The sequence below is a fragment of the Siphateles boraxobius genome, unplaced genomic scaffold (assembly GCF_051911475.1).
Source record: "Siphateles boraxobius isolate OS27281-9 unplaced genomic scaffold, OSU_SipBor_1 13, whole genome shotgun sequence".
Lineage (NCBI taxonomy): Eukaryota > Metazoa > Chordata > Actinopteri > Cypriniformes > Leuciscidae > Siphateles > Siphateles boraxobius.
This window is the reverse complement of record NW_027508733.1, coordinates 31374065-31393035: the sequence shown is the minus strand read 5'-3', so window position 1 is coordinate 31393035 and position 18971 is coordinate 31374065. Positions and strand designations below refer to the sequence as shown.

The 18971-nt window shown below is 34.7% G+C and overlaps 1 protein-coding gene across 2 annotated transcripts in view; it reads left to right on the top strand.

The window, feature by feature from the left end:
- Positions 1 to 18971, top strand: part of slit1b (slit homolog 1b (Drosophila)) — a 51468-nt gene that overhangs the window by 15902 nt on the left and 16595 nt on the right. Inside the window, exons 7-22 of one of the 2 annotated variants that reach the window (XM_077227010.1) lie at positions 97 to 168; positions 347 to 510; positions 3606 to 3750; positions 5617 to 5688; positions 6036 to 6107; positions 9742 to 9813; positions 10011 to 10154; positions 10236 to 10399; positions 13179 to 13202; positions 13386 to 13530; positions 13883 to 13957; positions 14091 to 14234; positions 15803 to 15946; positions 16024 to 16190; positions 17856 to 17994; positions 18095 to 18163. In XM_077227010.1, coding sequence (XP_077083125.1) covers positions 97 to 168; positions 347 to 510; positions 3606 to 3750; positions 5617 to 5688; positions 6036 to 6107; positions 9742 to 9813; positions 10011 to 10154; positions 10236 to 10399; positions 13179 to 13202; positions 13386 to 13530; positions 13883 to 13957; positions 14091 to 14234; positions 15803 to 15946; positions 16024 to 16190; positions 17856 to 17994; positions 18095 to 18163 — 1812 coding nt within the window. Of the gene's footprint in view, positions 1 to 96; positions 169 to 346; positions 511 to 3605; positions 3751 to 5616; positions 5689 to 6035; positions 6108 to 9741; positions 9814 to 10010; positions 10155 to 10235; positions 10400 to 13175; positions 13203 to 13385; positions 13531 to 13882; positions 13958 to 14090; positions 14235 to 15802; positions 15947 to 16023; positions 16191 to 17855; positions 17995 to 18094; positions 18164 to 18971 lie in introns of both variants that reach the window. The other variant, XM_077227009.1, reaches the window with a different exon arrangement.

Genomic DNA, 18971 nt, shown 5'->3' with positions numbered 1-18971 from the left:
AAGTAAATGAGTTAATGCAGTTTATTGTCTGTAAAGTATACATACAGTGTGTATGGATTATATATAACCTCCCTTTTCTTTGGTTCTCCTCCATAGCACACTGAACAACAATAATATCAGCACCATCCCCATTTCCAGCTTTAACCACATGCCCAAGTTACGCACCTTGTGAGTCCAGACCGTTTTTTGAAATTTTATCTTCTCACATACAGTAGAAGTTTAAATCAATTACCCAAAGTATTGGTATTTATAATAGTGATGCTTGCATAATAATGATGTTCCGTTAATGAGGACTAATATCACTGATTCAGCAGTTATCAACAGATTTGCCCTGTTGTTTCCTCAGCCGCCTGCATTCGAACAGTCTGCGGTGTGACTGTCACTTGTCGTGGTTGTCTCAGTGGCTCAGACAGAGACCAACGCTGGGACTTTACACACAGTGCAGTTCGCCACCCAACCTTCATGGACTCAACCTGGCCGAACTGCAGAAGAAGGACTTCACATGCTCTGGTAAATCTGGCAGCCTCCTCTTTTTAGCTGTTCGTGCAACATTTGCCTCCCAGGGGTTAGTTTTTATTAAAATGTTTTCAAAACTAAACTTTTATTAAATTTATTTTAATGTTAATACAATTAATTTAAAACTAAAAGTGTTATTAAATAAAAAATTTAAACTTGATTTTTTTCGTCAAAATTTTTACTTTTTACTTTTGGATATATAGTATTATGGTCACATTAACAACGTCTTCACTGTAAAAAAAAAAAATACAGTATATGATCAATAGGTTATGACAACATATGTTTTTACATTGCTTTAACTCATTAAAATAAGTTAAGAATTTTTTTTATGTTATACAAGATTCAAAAATGTTTTAAGTCAGATTATTGCAATTTAAGTTGCACATTGTTTAAATATTGTTCTTAAAAATACAAGGCAGCAACTTTTTTTTACAGTCTTGGAGACTTTTTATCATAACTGTTTTTTTGTGCTACTTTCTGAATAACTTTTAGGAATTGTTGTTCCAACCTCAGACTTTCAATGTAAGATAATGTAACAAACAATCAGTTTGTTGCACACAACAGTATTATGTGAAAACTATATATATATACAGGTCCTTCTCAAAAAATTAGCATATTGTAATAAAGTTCATTATTTTCCATAATGTAATGATAAAAATTAAACTTTCATATATTTTAGATTCATTGCACACCAACTGAAATATTTCAGGTCTTTTATTGTTTTAATACTGATGATTTTGGCATACAGCTCATGAAAACCCAAAATTCCTATCTCAAAAAATTAGCATATCATGAAAAGGGTCTCTAAACGAACTATTAACCTAATCATCTGAATCAACTAATTAACTGTAAACACCTGCAAAAGATTCTTGAGGCTTTTAAAAACTCCCAGCCTGTTTCATTACTCAAAACCGCAATCATGGGTAAGACTGCCGACCTGACTGCTGTCCAGAAGGCCATCATTGACACCCTCAAGCAAGAGGGTAAGACACAGAAAGACATGTCTGAACAAATAGGCTGTTCCCAGAGTGCTGTATCAAGGCACCTCAGTGGGAAGTCTGTGGGCAAAAAACGCTGCACAACGAGAAGAGGTGACCGGACCCTGAGGAAGATTGTGGAGAAGGACCGATTCCAGACCTTGGGGGACCTGCGGAAGCAGTGGACTGAGTCTGGAGTAGAAACATCCAGAGCCACCGTGCACAGGCGTGTGCAGGAAATGGGCTACAGGTGCCGCATTCCCCAGGTCAAGCCACTTTTGAACCAGAAACAGCGGCAGAAGCGCCTGACCTGGGCTACAGAGAAGCAGCACTGGACTGTTGCTCAGTGGTCCAAAGTACTTTTTTCGGATGAAAGCAAATTTTGCATGTCATTCGGAAATCAAGGTGCCAGAGTCTGGAGGAAGACTGGGGTCCATCAGTGATGGGGTGCCATGTCAGCTGCTGGTGTTGGTCCACTGTGTTTTATCAAGGGCAGGGTCAATGCAGCTAGCCATGTAGGAGATTTTGGAGCGCTTCATGCTTCAATCTGCTGAAAAGCTTTATGGAGATGAAGATTTCATGTTTCAGCACGACCTGGCACCTGCTCACAGTGCCAAAACCACTGGTAAATGGTTTACTGACCATGGTATTACTGTGCTCAATTGGCCTGCCAACTCTCCTGACCTGAACCCCATAGAGAATCTGTGGGATATTATGAAATAGAAAGTTGAGAGACACAAGACCCAACACTCTGGATGAGCTTAAGGCCGCTATCGAAGCATCCTGGGCCTCCATAACACCTCAGCAGTGCCACAGGCTGATTGCCTCCATGCCAAGCCGCATTGAAGCAGTCATTTCTGCAAAAGGATTCCCGACCAAGTATTGAGTGCATAACTGAACATAATTATTTGAAGGTTGACTTTTTTTTGTATTAAAAACACTTCTTTTATTGGTCGGATGAAATATGCTAATTTTTTGAGATAGGAATTTTGGGTTTTCATGAGCTGTATGCCAAAATCATCAGTATTAAAACAATAAAAGACCTGAAATATTTCAGTTGGTGTGCAATGAATCTAAAATATATGAAAGTTAAATTTTTATCATTACATTATGGAAAATAATGAACTTTATCACAATATGCTAATTTTTTGAGAAGGACCTGTATATATATATATATATATATATATACTTTTTTTTTTTTTTTTACTCAAATTATGTCTGTCCCTAATTTGAGACATAATTTCCACAACAACCATCAATTTTGCTATTATTTTCAAGTGTTAGTGTTACTTGTTTACTCTTGAATATTTTTGTTGAGCATTATTTCTGATCAAGCTGTAATTTTATATAAGAATTTCACCAAAACTGTTATGTAATTTTGTGGTGTAATTTCCACAACAACCATCAATTTTGCTCCAGGAAATTATTTTCAAGTGTTACTTGTTTAATTATTTCTAATCATGCTGTAATTGTATATATACAAGAAATTCACCAAAAATTATTATGTAATTTTGTGTCTTTTTATAAACAAAATTCTGACAAATTTATACTAACAAAGACTTACTTCTTAGTCTTAGCCAGACAAATATTTCAGCCATTTCGTTACAAAAATGTCCTTTTCACCACTAGCATTTCCATGGAAATCACTCCCAATTGGTAATACTTTACAATGAGGCTTCATTTGTTAATGTTAGTATTAGTTTGTTAAATAACAATGGAAAATACTTCTTAAGCATTTTTTAGTCTTAGTTAATGTTCATTTCAACATTTACTAATACATAATTCAAAATAAAAGTTGTATCTGAGCTTACATGAAAAATGAAAAGTTTTATTTTTATTAACTAATGTTAACAAAGATTAATAATGTACATACATTGATTGTTAGTTAAAGTTAGTTAATGCATTAAACAATGGATGCTTATTGTAAAGTGTTACCCACTTTTTGGTTTAGAAACATGAAAAATGTGAGGAAAAGGGAAGTAAATAAAAAAAAAACACACCAAAAGTTGTGCTCCAAATTGAAGAAACTCCCAGACTGATATCAAGCAAACATTAAACCGATCAATTGTGTGTTTAAGACTAATATATATAATGTTTCCTTCTTTTCCTGAGGTATTTTTGATTCCAGTCCTCAGCCCTGTGGCCTTGCGTCTGGCTCCTGTCCCCCAATGTGCACTTGCAGTAACAATATTGTGGATTGTAGAGGAAAAGGTCTCACGGCGATTCCAGCCAACATGCCTGAAAGTATGACTGAGATGTGAGTGATTGATTTACTAAGAATATTTTAGACGTTTCCTAACGATAGAGATGAAGCCTGTTGGATTTAAATTATTTTTCTGTCAGGGGCACTAAATAATTACATTTACAACTAATGATATTCACAATTACAAAAATAAATTCCAGCATTCTTTATTACGGCAGTAATGTAAAGTTTTTGGACACTTAATTGCATGTAAATTGCAATTAAATGAAAATGTGTTATAGTTTAAATTTATATTGAATGCAATTAGCTGAATTTCTTCGTTTTAACTCACTTAAGTACATATTCATATGTAATTCATAATTCTATTGCCTTTGAAATATGGTTAAAATGTACTGACAGTAATTTATGGTAAACTAAAATATACTTGAATGTAATTTCTATTGATACAGTATGTGATGTATTTACATACATATTTGTAATGATGAAGTATAATATATAATTAAGTACATTTGAAATATATTAACTTTAGATGTAATATGATATAAGTACTTGGTTTTAGTGTGTTATCAAGTTACTAGTTACAAGTACTTTACATGTCCTTTAGTATGTTAGTCAATACTTCAAAATAAGTGTACTTCTTTAAAGCATGACAAAAGATTGTTTAAACAGAATGTTTTTTAAAATTTAAAGTAAACATTTGACATTTTCACAAAGTTCACTTTTTAAAAGTGCACTTAAGTGTGTTAAGAAAATAGGCGGATGCTGAACCAAATCCAGGGTAAGGATAGATGCGCTTCTTTCTTAAAAATACATTTTAATAGAATATCATGAAATGTGTCGCCTATCACCAACCTTCACATCCCAGCATAAACACTCTTGATAAATTATTTGTTATTGAAGTGGCAACGTTCACAAACCACTATAATTTGAACAGAAAAACTGGCATGTATGTGTGATTTGGCATGGCAGCCAGTTCGAATAACAAATAACCATTGCCTTATGTAATGAAGCAAAACACAAGTTTTCGTCAAATTCTGAATGGATTATGTATCGCCTAGAAAACATGCAAAGAGTTTTAAAACACTTTGTTATAAGTTATATAGTATATATATACACACACACTCTGTCTATGGTTAAGAAACAGTTGTGAAGGTAATTAGGGCCCTTTATTTCATTAATATTATATTATCTACAACAGATTTTTAAATATTCTTTTAAGATTGGAAGTACTCTACAGGTACATATTCAGTGCAATTAAGTGCACTTCTTTTTCACAAGTGTAGAGTTCCAGTTTTGGGGAGAGTTAGGCTACTTTGAAAAGTAATGCTGTGCAATATTGTGTTACTCCCTAAAAAAGTAACTAATTGCATTATTTACATTATGGAGAAAAGAGAGTATTCAGTACTTTAAAAAATGTTTAAGCAAACTAATTAAACCGAAGTATTGTGCATTACTTAATAGTAACTCAAATACTAATGTGTACATTTATAAAGTAACGGGTTACTTTACTAAATTAAGTAATCTGATTACATAATGTAATACACATGTTTCTTCTAATGCATTACCGCATCAGATTTTAAGAGCCATAACAATTTGTTTTATAAAATGATATTTGAATTCAATTTTGTAATGTAATTATATGTACTATTACAAACTCATACATACATTTTCCCTATGCAATATGTCAATATATCTGGACTCTTTAGCTTCACGTCTGGTGGGATTTAACCTTTCTTGACCCGCATGGGTGTGATCGATCATTTGGTGTGAGTCTTTGACTTTGACCAGGGCTAGAGGTCGTGCCCTTCACAGAACAGTATCCATGGTAATAAGGAAACCATGGGGACACTAGTTGTAACAGTGCTAAACTGTAAATCCTCTTTATACACTTGACCAGTTCTCTGCTTTTCTTTCTTTCAGACGATTAGAGCAGAACGGTATAAAGTCAGTTCCTCCTGGAGCGTTTGCCTCCTACAAGAGACTGCGCAGAATGTGAGTGATCAGGCATAGAAACTATTAACTACAGTATAAGCTTTAACACAAACAAGCATTATTACAGTTCACAGATATTTACAAGAATTACTATATGTGCATATTTTCACAACATGTAATTGAATAATGGAATAAATTCCTTTAGGATTTTGTTATAAACTTTGACACAAACAAGCTTCATTACTGTTCACAGACATTTACAAGAATCACTGCGTGCAGTTTTTTCACAACATGTAATTAAATAATTGAAAATTCCTTTAGGATTTTATGAAACAGAGGTTTGTTTCCCCCATTAATAACAGCCATTACATTTCGTATATTTCATAATTCTGTCTTTTACTCAACAGTGATTTGAGTAATAACCAAATATCTGAAATAGCCCCCGATGCGTTTCAAGGCCTGCGCTCACTCAACTCACTGTAAGTGTACATTTATAATTCTTTCTCTTTTTTTATTGTGCCTGTTGTATGTGTTTACATGGCTGACAATAGATGAATTGAAAATCCTGCTAAAACACTTAAGTTATAAAAAAAAATTAAACATCAAACATCATGTCATGAAAAAATAATACAGATATGTAAAATATTTAATATTTTATGGTTTGATAAACACTTATTCTGACTTGAATGATTTTAAATGTAAATATGATTACACTTCCACTTCCTAGTCTAGTGATGTGCTTCCCCTGAGTGTTTGTCAAGCTCATGGATACTATTGGACAAAGCATTGTTATAAACTGCAGAGAAAACTGCCCTGCGTTGATTTGTGTGTAAAATAGAACCTTTTCTGTTGAAAATAGAATCCTCTCGTCATCAATAGCTTCTATTTTCTGTGGGGTCCCTCAAGGTTCTATTTTGGGACAAGTGTTATTTTCATTATATGTGCTCTTGGTTTTATTTATTTTTTTAAATATAGTATTTCGTATCTTTTTTTTGTGTGTGTGCTGATGATACCCAGATGTATTTGCCTCTAAAGTCTGGTGATAATATATCTGTTAAATCACTTTTGAATGTTTAAAAGACCTAAAATGCTGGATGAATAATAACTTTCTCCAGTTAAATGAGAAAAAGATAGAAATGATCAATTTTGGTCCTAGTAGCTGTATAAATAATATAGCAATGAGCCTAGGACCTCTGTCATCTATTCAGCATCTATTTGCCACAGAGTTACACATTTAAAGACTTCAGTTGTGAAGAATAGTTCCTTTCAACTGCGAAATCTCGCTAAACTTAAATCTGTCTGAGCTTTCACTGACCTGGAGAAAGCAATTCATGCTTTTATTTCTTCACGTCTTGATTACTGCAATGCTTTGTACTTGAGTCGGTCTTCAGAGGATAGAAAAAGTGAAGCAAGGTTGCAATAATATAATATAAAATAATATAATATAATATAATATAATATAATATAATATAATGTAATATAATATAATATAATATAATATAATATAATATAATATAATATAATATAATGAATAGTTTTAGCAGTCCTGGTGCTTCACTATATTTAAATCCACATGTTATTCAAACAAGCTGTATGTCAGAAAGCAGAAGCAGAGCTAGAAATAGACCTTGCAAGAAAATTAGCCAAAAACACGAAAATTGGTGTGCTTTTAACAGAAAGAATCAGAAAATTGAGGTACATGAAATGACCACGTCTAAGCTCTGATCGTAAACCCATAAACCCATTACTGCAGAGGCTCATAAAGCCCATAGACATCATACTGTACAATAAAATTCTGCAACAAATATGTTGATGTGAACATTACGGGTAATGTGTGATTACACAACACTGACCTACAAGAAGAGATTTACACTAAAGTGGCAACAGCGTTTGGAGCAAATATTTATTTTTTTCCAAAACAGGAAATTTCATTTTTAACCATCATTTTTTTAAGGATTGGACAGCCTTCATAAACCGGCAGCGACACCAATATGAATAAATAATTGAATGTATTAATAATTAAAATTACAATAAACAAATGTTCTGCAAAGTAATATAGTTCATTATCCTGACTGTATGCTACGCTACACTTCACACATGAAAATTTAATTTATAATCCCAAATTCTAATTTTCATTATTACTTGCTAAATTAATTGGCTCGGCTGTGTTTACATGATTGTTTTGAGAATTACATATCCATTTATTCAAATTTGTAAAAAACAGCCTTCGTGGGGTGACACTCATGTATATAATCATTCAATCTGCATATGACTGCTATGTATATTTCCAACATGTTCATCTGTGCAAGCTTATTAGTTCTGTTGAATTATGCATCATGTTGCACGAAGAGGCCTATGTAAGCGTGTTATGGGAACATCTCACCAGGGGTCTGATGTAGAGAGTGTGTGGTTTGTGTAAATATATGAATGTTTGTCTAGCCTCCAGCATATATATGCCTTATATGATTTGACTGAGTGAGGAAGATGCATGCGAATTCAGCTCATTTGGAGACAGATTTTTAATGTACTGTACATGTCTGCCATGTTCTGTGTGACTTTAATAAGCAATCAACTTAACTTTAACTAACTTTAATAAATTGAGTAATAAAATCTCATAGACTTAAGTTTATTCATTTAGATCCAGTTAGTCTGATTTGTTTCTTCTAAACGGCTCTTCCGAACAGTTCATTTCATTTCAACGGTTAAAAAAATGATTTAGCAGTTAATTCAGTAAAAAGATTTGATACATTAGAATGATTAATTCATGAATCAGATATTATTTATATTGGAGGGAGTCAAATCTAAAATTAGGCACAGATTGTTAACATTTATTTATTTACATATTTAAGTATTTAATGTCCATCTCATGAAAGTATCGTTTTATTGAGTCAGACCTTTTCAATTAGTCATTTAAACTGGTTCGCAACTCAGTCTCATTGAACCGTTTCGGTTCAAAGAATTGGTGAGTTGTTAATCTGACTCATTATGATGTCTAAATGATTTGTTTGTTTGTTTTTCTTTGTGAATTAATCATTCAGATTGGTTTTGTGAACCTCATTCATTCATTTATTCATTCAGTCATTCAGTAATTTATTCATCATTCATTCATTCATTCAGCAATGTACAATTCATGAATGAACTATTCTATTGATTCTATTTTTTCAGTGAATCAGTTGACCTGGTTTACAAACTCGGTCTGAACGATTCATTCACAAAACGGTTCTTGGTTCAAGGAATTAGTGTGTTGTTAATCCAACTCATTATGAGTCTGTTCAAAAGATTTGGTAGAGTGAGTTGTTGATTTGTTGACTTGAGAACCGCTTGGACCGATTCAGTCTAATTTGCAAATAAATCGCTCTGACTGGTTTTGTGAATCAGTTCAACTGATTCATTAAAAAGATTGGATTCATTAGTATTATTCATTCATGAATCATGAATCTTTCTTTTGAGATGTATTTTCAGTGAATCAGTTGAACTGATTTACAATTAGTGGTCTGAACGATTCATTCACAAATCGGTTATTGGTCCAAAGACCAATCCAGCTCATTACAAGTCATACCCGTCCAAAAGATTAGATTCTGTAAGTCATTAGGTGTGTTTGACTTGAAGCGGCGCAGCACAGACAAATCGGTGTATGACATCAAAGTACCATGAGAGTGAATGGCCCTGTGTGCTTTCGAAACGCTTTCATAGTACTTTGATGTCATACGCCATACATGTTGTCATTCATATTTATGACTTGAGAACCGCTTGGACTTATTCAGTCTAATTTGCAAATTGGATCGCTCTGACTGGTTTTGTAAACCAGTTCAGCTGATTCATTAAAAAGATTCAATACATAAGAATGATTCAGTCATGGATCTGAAGATATATTGAAGGAGGAAGTCATATACCAGAATATCATTGAGACTCTTTTGACTTTGCAGCAAATTTCACACAGGCATAAAAATCAGAAAATGCTAAAATCTTGTTTAACCTACTAGGGCTTTGTGCAGACCTTTTGTGTTTGTGGCAGTATTTAAATGTATGTACAACCTTGCATCTGAACCTTGAATCTGTTTTCAAGTGAAACTTCAGCACCATTGTATCTCATGTTCTTGTTTTGTTTCACAGGGTTCTTTATGGAAATAAGATTACAGATCTGCCTCGGGGAGTTTTTGACGGATTGAGTGCATTAGAGTTACTGTAAGTACTGAAAAGCGTGATGTAGATCACATCTGATGCTTATGTCAATGCAAAATTACCACCCACATGAAAAATGTCATAACGGCGCTGCTTAATGGGCTGTGAATAAGGCAGCACACTGAAACACCTTCATCCAGACAGTCATTGTAATGTTTTAGGTGTCTGTCTTTCTTTCTTTCTTTCTTTCTTTCTTTCAGACTGTTAAATGCCAATAAAATCCACTGTGTTCGTGTCAACGTTTTCCAGGACCTTGAGAACTTATCTCTATTGTCCCTGTATGACAATAAGATCCAGACTCTAGCCAAAGGCACATTTACTCCTCTGAAATCCATCCAGACTCTGTAAGAGACATTATATAATGAACATTGAAGTAAGCACATACTGTACTAGTCAAGAGGTTTTATTATTTGCTTTCTTTTCAGTCACTTAGCTCAGAACCCGTTCGTCTGTGACTGTGGTTTAAAGTGGCTGGCGGACTTTTTGCGGTCCAATCCTATTGAGACCAGCGGCGCACGATGCTCCAGTCCTCGACGGCTCGCCAACAAACGCATCAGTCAGATCAAGAGCAAGAAGTTCCGCTGTTCGGGTAGAATACACAAACACACTGTGCAATTATTTATACATTATTTTGTACATTTACATTCATTTGTAACTGATGATTGCGAACGTTTATTTATTAATTTTAAATTATGCACATAACCTTTAATTGGGAAGCTTGTGCACAATATTTAGGTCATTTTTCGGATAATTGTGTAGTTACTTGTGTCTCCGAACAACACACAAATAGGTATAGCTGAGGATCTCAGGATCCTCCCAGGATCTCCAAAAGGGTGAAGCGAACTCCAAAAAGGGGTGGGACACACAATAGTAGTGTTTTGATCCTTAAGGTATCAATGTTTTTGAACTAATCAATTGAGTGAATTTTACATATACTGTAGACAATTTTTTTTTAAAAGACTTGCTTTCCCAACAAAAGAAGTGCCACCAAAAATCTAAAATTCATGTAAATTTGAAAAAGGTGGTCGTCTGATGAAGGCCTTGACAATGGCTGAAACATCACACGTTTTTTAATCAGTAAAGTTGTATTTCTTTAGTGTTCTTTAGAGTGAGTGTTGAAGATTTACATAACTCATATAGACAGCCAGTTGTTTAATTTCTGAACTAGTCAGTGTTGAGTGAATGATTTAATGATTTGCTCATAAAGGCAGTCGCTAGTTTAGTTCCTGAATGAATCAGGGTTTTTGACCGAATCAGTTGAATAAATCATTCGCTGACTCAATCATAGACAGCCACTTGTTTAGTTCCTGAATGAATCAGGGTTTTTGACCGAATCAGTTGAATAAATCATTCGCTGACTCAATCATAGACAGCCACTTGTTTTGTTTCTGAATTAATCAGTGTTTTTGAACAAGTCAGTTAAATGAATGATGCATTGACTCACTCATATAAACAGTCACTAGTTTCATTCCTGAATGAATCAGTGTTTTTGAACAATTTTGGTTGAGTAAATAATTCAGTGGTTTTGAATGACAGACACTTGTTTTGTTCCTGAATAAATGTTTTTGAATGAATCAGTTGAATGAATGATTCATTGACTGACTCATAGCCAGCCACAGATTAGTTCTTGAATGAATCAGCATTGTTGAACAGATTAGTTGAGTGAATGATTTAACAATTCGCTAATAAAGACATACACTTGTTTAATTCCTGAATGAATTTGTTTCATTAACAAATCAGTTTAATGAATAATTCAAAGTCACATTCTTATACGCAGATGGTCACTGGTTTTGTTTCTGAATGAATCAGTGTTTCGGTAACACTTTATAATAAGGTTTAATTTGTTAACATTATTTACTAACATGAACTACTGTAACTATGAGCAATATATTTGTTACAGAATTTATTAATGTTAGTTAAAGTTAGTTAATAATAATACAGTCATTCATTGTTTGTTCATGTTAGTTCACACTGCATTAACTAATGTTAACAAATACAACTTTTAATTTTAATAATCTATTTGTAAATGCTGAAATTAACATTATCTAAGATTAATAAAGGCTGTAGAAGTATTGTTCATTCCTAGTTCATGTTAACTATAGTTAACTAATATTAACTAATGAAACCTTATTATAAAGTGTTTCCAGTGTTTTTAATTAAGTCATTTAAATTAATCATTAAATTAATCACACATATAGTCAAGTACTTGAATGAGTCAGTATTGTTGAACAAATCGATTAAGTGAATGATTCAATGATTTTCTCATAAAGACTTGTTCCTGAATGAATGTTTTTGAATGAATCAGTAGAATAAATGATTAATTGACTCAGTCATACTCATTCACTTGTTTCCACCTACTGGCGTAAAGATAACCTGCAGAAAGAGTGACTGAACATCACACAACCAAACAGACTTAAGTGTAAATGCCAGTATATTAGAGAAGATATTTGGTTTCAATCTTTAAAGGGATAGTTCACCCAAAAATGAAAATTAGCTCATGATTTACTCACCCTCAAGTTATCCTAGGTGTTTATGACTTTCTTCTTTCAGACGAATACAATCGGAGTTATTTTAATAAACACCCTGGCACTTCTGAGCTTTATAATGGCAGTGAATTGCTGTTTCTGTTTTGAAGTGCATAAAAGTGCATCTATCCATCATAAAAGTGCTCAACACAGCTCTGCGGGGGGTTAATAAAGGCCTTCTGAAGCGAAACGATGAGTTTGTGTAAGAAAAATATTCATATTTAAAACTTTATAAAGTAAAATAACTAGCTTCCGGCCAAAAGAACATACGGATTCGACTTAATTATAAGCACAACTTATGCGAGTAATGGGACGTACTGCTAATATTTACGCTACACCATTACGCACTACGTTATTTCTCATGCCATAAGTTGCGCATTAGGCGTGAGTAGACTGCGTATGTTTGCTTGTCCGGAAGCTAGAATTTTACTTTTTGAGTGTTAAATGTGTATATTTTTCTTAATATTTTCTTATATAAACTCATCGTTTCGCTTCAGAAGGCCTTTATTAACCCCCCGCAGAGCCGTGTGGAGCACTTTTATGATGGATAGATGCACTTTTATGGACTTCAAAACAGAAACAGCAATTCACTGCCATTATAAAGCTTAGAAGAGCCAGGACATTTTTTTATATAACTCCGATCGTATTTGTCTAAAAGAAGAAAGTCAAATACACCTAGAATGACTTGGGGGGTGATTAAATCATGGGCTAATTTTAATTTTTGGGTGAACCATTTAATTGTCCAGCTTTAGGTCTCAAATCTAGATCTGTGCTGTGTGCATGTTTTTCTGTGTTTTCATAGCAGCTGTATTTTCTGTTTTCTTGCATGTGTTGCCATAGCAGCCAAGGAACAGTATCACATCCCAGGTAAATTGTTTCTGTAAATCTCCTTTTGACAAAAAAAATAAAAAATTATAATCTTTGAATTATAAATTAAGTTTTTGAATGTGACTAAAAGTAATAAATGTGCAGCAAACCGAATAATGGCATCATTTATACTCTCCTGTGATGAATGGTGTTTCTCTTAAAGCATCTTTATATTTGTCTCAGGCGCAGAGGACACACGTTTGAATAAGGACTGCAACAGCAAGCCTGTCTGTCCACCCAAATGCCGGTGTGAAGCTACTGTGGTGGACTGCTCAAACTTACGCCTAACCAAGTTCCCAGAACACCTTCCACTTTCTACAACTGAACTGTAAGAGAAACACTGAACATATAAACAGAACAATTACAATATGGTTTTGACTTGCTCCTGATACGAAGACTGATTAAGGTAGACTGTATAATTGTGCTGCCTTCTTTGTGATGCCTTCATTTCTCCAGTGTGAAAATGTTGATCCCAGAATGCATTGCGACAAGCTCAGTGAAAAAGAAATCCATCCAAGATTGCGGATGAAGCAACAGAAATTTTGATTTTAAACAATTATTAAAGTATCAAAATTATCTATTCTTGATAAAAATTACTGTGCTGGCTGTAGCATTATAGTATTGCATTGTTAGCTTAGCAACATGCCAACTCTACGTTTATTTCATTTTCTCTCTGTCAGACGCCTCAATAACAATGACCTCTCTATCCTGGAGGCAACAGGACTCTTTCGGCCCCTAACACATCTCAAGAAAATGTGAGATTGACATTTGTGTACATAATACTTATAATGATACATAATACATAATATGATGAAGCAATGCCAAAACACACTGTATTACTTAACTGAACTGGACAGTAAACTAGTTTTCTGTGCATTTCTCTCACAGAAACCTTAGCAACAATAAAATCACTGAGATTGAGGATGGAGCTTTTGACGGTGCGTCTTCTGTGGTTGAACTTCACCTGACCGCCAACCACCTGGTGTCCATACGAGGAGGGATGCTCCGGGGAATGGACGGGTTACGCATGCTGCAAGTGTCCTTTTCAATATAATTTCTGCCACAACCCTAACCCTAATTTATTGAATTGATTGATTGATTGGTTGGTCGACTGATTGATTGATTGATTGATTGATTGGTTGATTGATTGGTTGATTGGTAGGGCTGTGCCGGTAAACTTGACAACCGCACCACCACGGTGGATGAGTAACACTGGCGGTGGTCCGCCAAAACATATTTTTTTAATGTGAATGCTGTTTTACATTAATATTATGACTGGAGAGAAGCAGAAAGCTTTGTTTACAAAATAAATAATAGTTTATTCTGTTCTGCGATGTGGTCACCCGATTCTCAGCGAATTAAACAATATTCCATTAGTTATTCACCTGGACATGGAATCTCTTGTTTCTTTTCCCAAATCTTCACTCACGTCTCACCCATTTTCGCAGGGGATTATAAACGTCTCTGCCTTTGGTTCGCTTTTAAGTAGGTTCCCTATTATTTTCTCATTCTTTACTGTGGTAAGGTAGAAAAAAAACGCTTTTGGAAAGATACCCTACCCTTTTACTTGCACGCCAAATTCTTTTTAACACAGTTTGTGCTTGTTATTATATTTGGTAAGGCCCGTCAAGTTTATTTGTAAACCGCGTTTCACACGCGCGGCTAATTTTAGTTTCGCTTTCTCGGGCAGCGCAAAATCAAACATAGCTTAGTTTAAATGTCTTGCCCTTGTGGAACATAAAATTCACTCTTCAGAGCCTTTACAACAAGTAGAAAACCTGAAGATATTAGAAAAGAGAGAATATCTTTCCTGCTCGTGTCCCACATCCCTGATCCCTCTCAAAGCACAGAGCGGTAGGCGTCTTTGAAATATAAAACAAATGTTTTTTAAATATTTAACTTTATTATATTATTAAAGTTCATATTATTTACTAATATTTATTTCAATGCTTCACAGGCTTTAGTGTGATGTTTCTTTAACGGAAGTGCTCAAGAATGCCCGATTGATTGGTTGATTGTTGATTGGTTGATTGTTGATTGGTTGATTGATTGATTGATTGATTGATTGATTGATTGATTGATTGATTGATTGATTGATTGATTGGTTGATTGATTTAAATGGCTGGTTGGTTGGAATGCACTTTTGCTGGAAAACAATTATATACAATGCAATATTAATGATTAGTTCGTAGTTTTTAACACATTCTTACTGATACATTCAAGACTACACCTAAATGTTCCATCAATGCTAACCATCTAGATATCATGATCTTGATGTCAAATCAGCAGAATCAGCAACAATAATGTAAATATATCACAGAAAACCAAATGAGTCATCTTTATTGTTCATAACTGAGAATTAATGTAATACCTCAGCTGTAATAGGATGTTGATATGTTTGTATTAATCTGTCCTTTTATTTAATTATTTACACACACACACACACACACACACACAAAATCACTGCACAATTTGTACAAATATGTAATTTCTCAAAGAACAATCTAAGCAAGCGCTTAGTTCTGTATTTATTTTCATTGTTCCTCACAGTCACCCTGAGGCTACTCTCTGAATCCTTCTTTTCTTTCTGTCACGGTTAGGATGCTGAGGAATAATCGCATCCGTTGCATCCACAACACCAGCTTCTCAGGCCTGCAGAACGTACGTCTGCTCTCGCTCTACGACAACCAGCTCGCCACGATCATGCCTGGAGCCTTTGACACGCTGCCAAACCTCTCCACCCTGTAAAAGACGCTGCTTTTTATGAATGTATCTGAGCTGAATATATGCTTTATGTTAATATCCATGATCTTTTTTTCAGAAACCTGCTTGCAAACCCTTTTAATTGCGACTGTCGTCTGTCCTGGTTGGGAGAGTGGCTACGATCTCGTCAGATTGTGACGGGAAACCCTCGCTGTCAGAACCCAGCCTTTCTTAGAGAGATCCCACTGCAGGATGTGGCAAAGCCAGACTTCCTCTGTGACAAGGGTAAATGGACTCTTTGGGCCCTATTTTAAGGATCTAAGTCCATGGTCTAAAGCAGAGTCCAAAGTCCGAGTCCGAATCCACTTTTACTTGTTTAACTAATGATTAAAAATGGTCGGCGCGCCCAGCACATGGTCTAAAAGGGTTGTCCCTATTCTCTTAATGAGCAATGGGTGTGTTTTGGGCGTAATGTGCAATAAACCAGTCAGAGTCTCATCTCCCATTCCCTTTAAAGATGAACTGAACTGAAAAAAATCAAGGTTGATAACATGTTGTTTATGAGAATTAAAAGTAATTTATAATAAAAATTTTAACTAAAAATATCAATATAGCTTTTTTTAAGCAGCACAAAAATTGCGTTTGTTACGTTGGCAATTTCGATGACGTCACTGGCATGGTAGGACCCGCGAAGGTATATAGGCAACAGCTACAGGTCCTATATACACACACGAAAATCAGTAATTTTAATTGCATGAGTTACGCATTTGAGCATGTGATGGACAGGCCAGTAGTATCTGACTACCACCACATGGAGGACGACCAGTTTCAGGCTCCACATACAGTACAGGATCGTTTGGGGGAAGTGACTGGTGCGGGCGCGGATGCGGGCGCTGCCGGAGCATGGACGCTTCATGTACTCATTGACGTTTTCAACACATCTGTCTCTCGTACCTAGGATTAAACACTAGAAATCACGACTAGAATAATTTTGTTGACAAGGCAGGGGGTAGAGAGAAGCTAGCACTGCTAGTGTTGGTTGGTAACGGAAAAGCCTACAATGCCAGTGACGTAGTCGAATGTTGAAATCCAACATGGCGTCGCCCGTGTAACAACAACAACATTTTCAACGTACCATTTTATCCCTTTTAACAAATTCTGTCATTTTAATAATTGTACCAATGAGAATAAATAAAATGCATCTGTTATATCACATTTTTTCAAATTTCAGTTCAGTTCATCTTTAAAAGCCAGTTGTGCTCGCGCCATGGCGGATTCGCTATTTACATGACGGAATTTGATAGCGGGAAAAATGAACGCTTCTCTAGACTAGAGAGCAAACGGATCTGCTCGTGCGCGAGGTTAAAGCGCAGACCATCTACGGGACGGTTTCCACCATATCTTTATGTACACAATATTAATCTATTACAATGTAATCCGTTTATTTTTAATATTTGGCATGTTTGTGTGCTGCTGCACATCCCTGTGCGTGTGTGTGTATAATAAGCAGAGTGTACGCGTGTTGTGGACCTGCCTATAGGCGCATATTACTAATGCGCTCTTTAAATAACAATAAAAATACTGTGCCATTGACTTTAGACCAGGTTTCAGTTGGTCAATGGCGCAGTCTATTTCAGTTCCTCAAAATATCAACGCGCCAACAATGCGCCTGAACACACCTCGTTTTCAGAACATGGGCGCACAAATTTGCTATTTAAACAACGTGGCGCAGGACGTGAAAATAATAACTGCGTCGGGCTGAAACTAGTAAAAAACTCTTGTGTCACGCCTGCCGCTGAATTGTGCCTGGTGTATGATAGGGCCCGTAGTGTCTTTTATATTTGAGTTTATATAATGCTTTTTTTCATTTGAAAGTATTCAATTTAATATACCAAGCTATTGTTTTTATGACTGTATTTCTGGATATATCTTTTCCATGCACTCTTCCAGCGATGACTGACGACGACAGGAGCTGCGTCCCTAAGCCGGAGTGCCCGGAGGAGTGCACTTGTCTGGAGTCGGTGGTGCGCTGCAGCAACAAACACTTGCTCGGTTTACCCCGTGGCGTCCCACACAATGTCACTGAACTGTGAGTCATGTTCGGGTGGGCGCAAGGGCTTATGCAAACGCTGTCGGGATTCCTGTCTGGCTGTGTTTGGGCGTCTCATGAACTCTCTCTGTCTCCATAGATACCTGGATGGGAATCTGTTTGCTGCGGTCCCCAAAGAGCTCTCAGCGTTCAAACACCTGCAGCTGGTGTGAGTGTTGACCTCTCTCGCCTCACTCCTGCACTGCCATGCCCAGCCACCGGGGGCAGACTGCGTTTATGTTCATATTCAAGATCAAGATTACATCAGATTCAGCTTCATTGCTATTGTGCAGTTAGTATTTAAGCAAATGATAGTTATGTTATTTAAATAAAATGATAGTGCATATATATATTCACTATTATTATTATTGTTGCTATAAAATTATAATATTTCAACATTAAATTATTAAATAATATATACATGAACATTGATAATAGCAATATTATTATTATTGTATTATAATGCACTTGTTGAGATACATTCATTCTTTAATAGGACATTATTATTATTATTATATAATTTATCATATACTCTTAATGTATTATATAATACTATATATATTGATTTATTACTAATACTAATAATAATTGTTGTTGTGATATCATATCAAATGAATGTGAGAATATTACAATATTATATTATGTAATATATATATATTACACTAATATCATAATATTACATCATTATATTATGTATTATTATATACAGTAATAATAACAAGAACTAAAATAATAATAATTGTATTATTATTAAAGGTTTCACTTGATGAGAGTACAAATAATGAAAAATTATAAAATTAATACTAATAAAAATAATAATGACATTAAAACTAAATAAAATACTATACTGAAACACTTTGTATATTATTGTTGTGTAAATAAAAATAGAATATAAAACTATTATTTTATATAACATTACATACTTTAATAATAGTAATTATTATTATTATTGCTGTTATAATATATGTAATTAATAA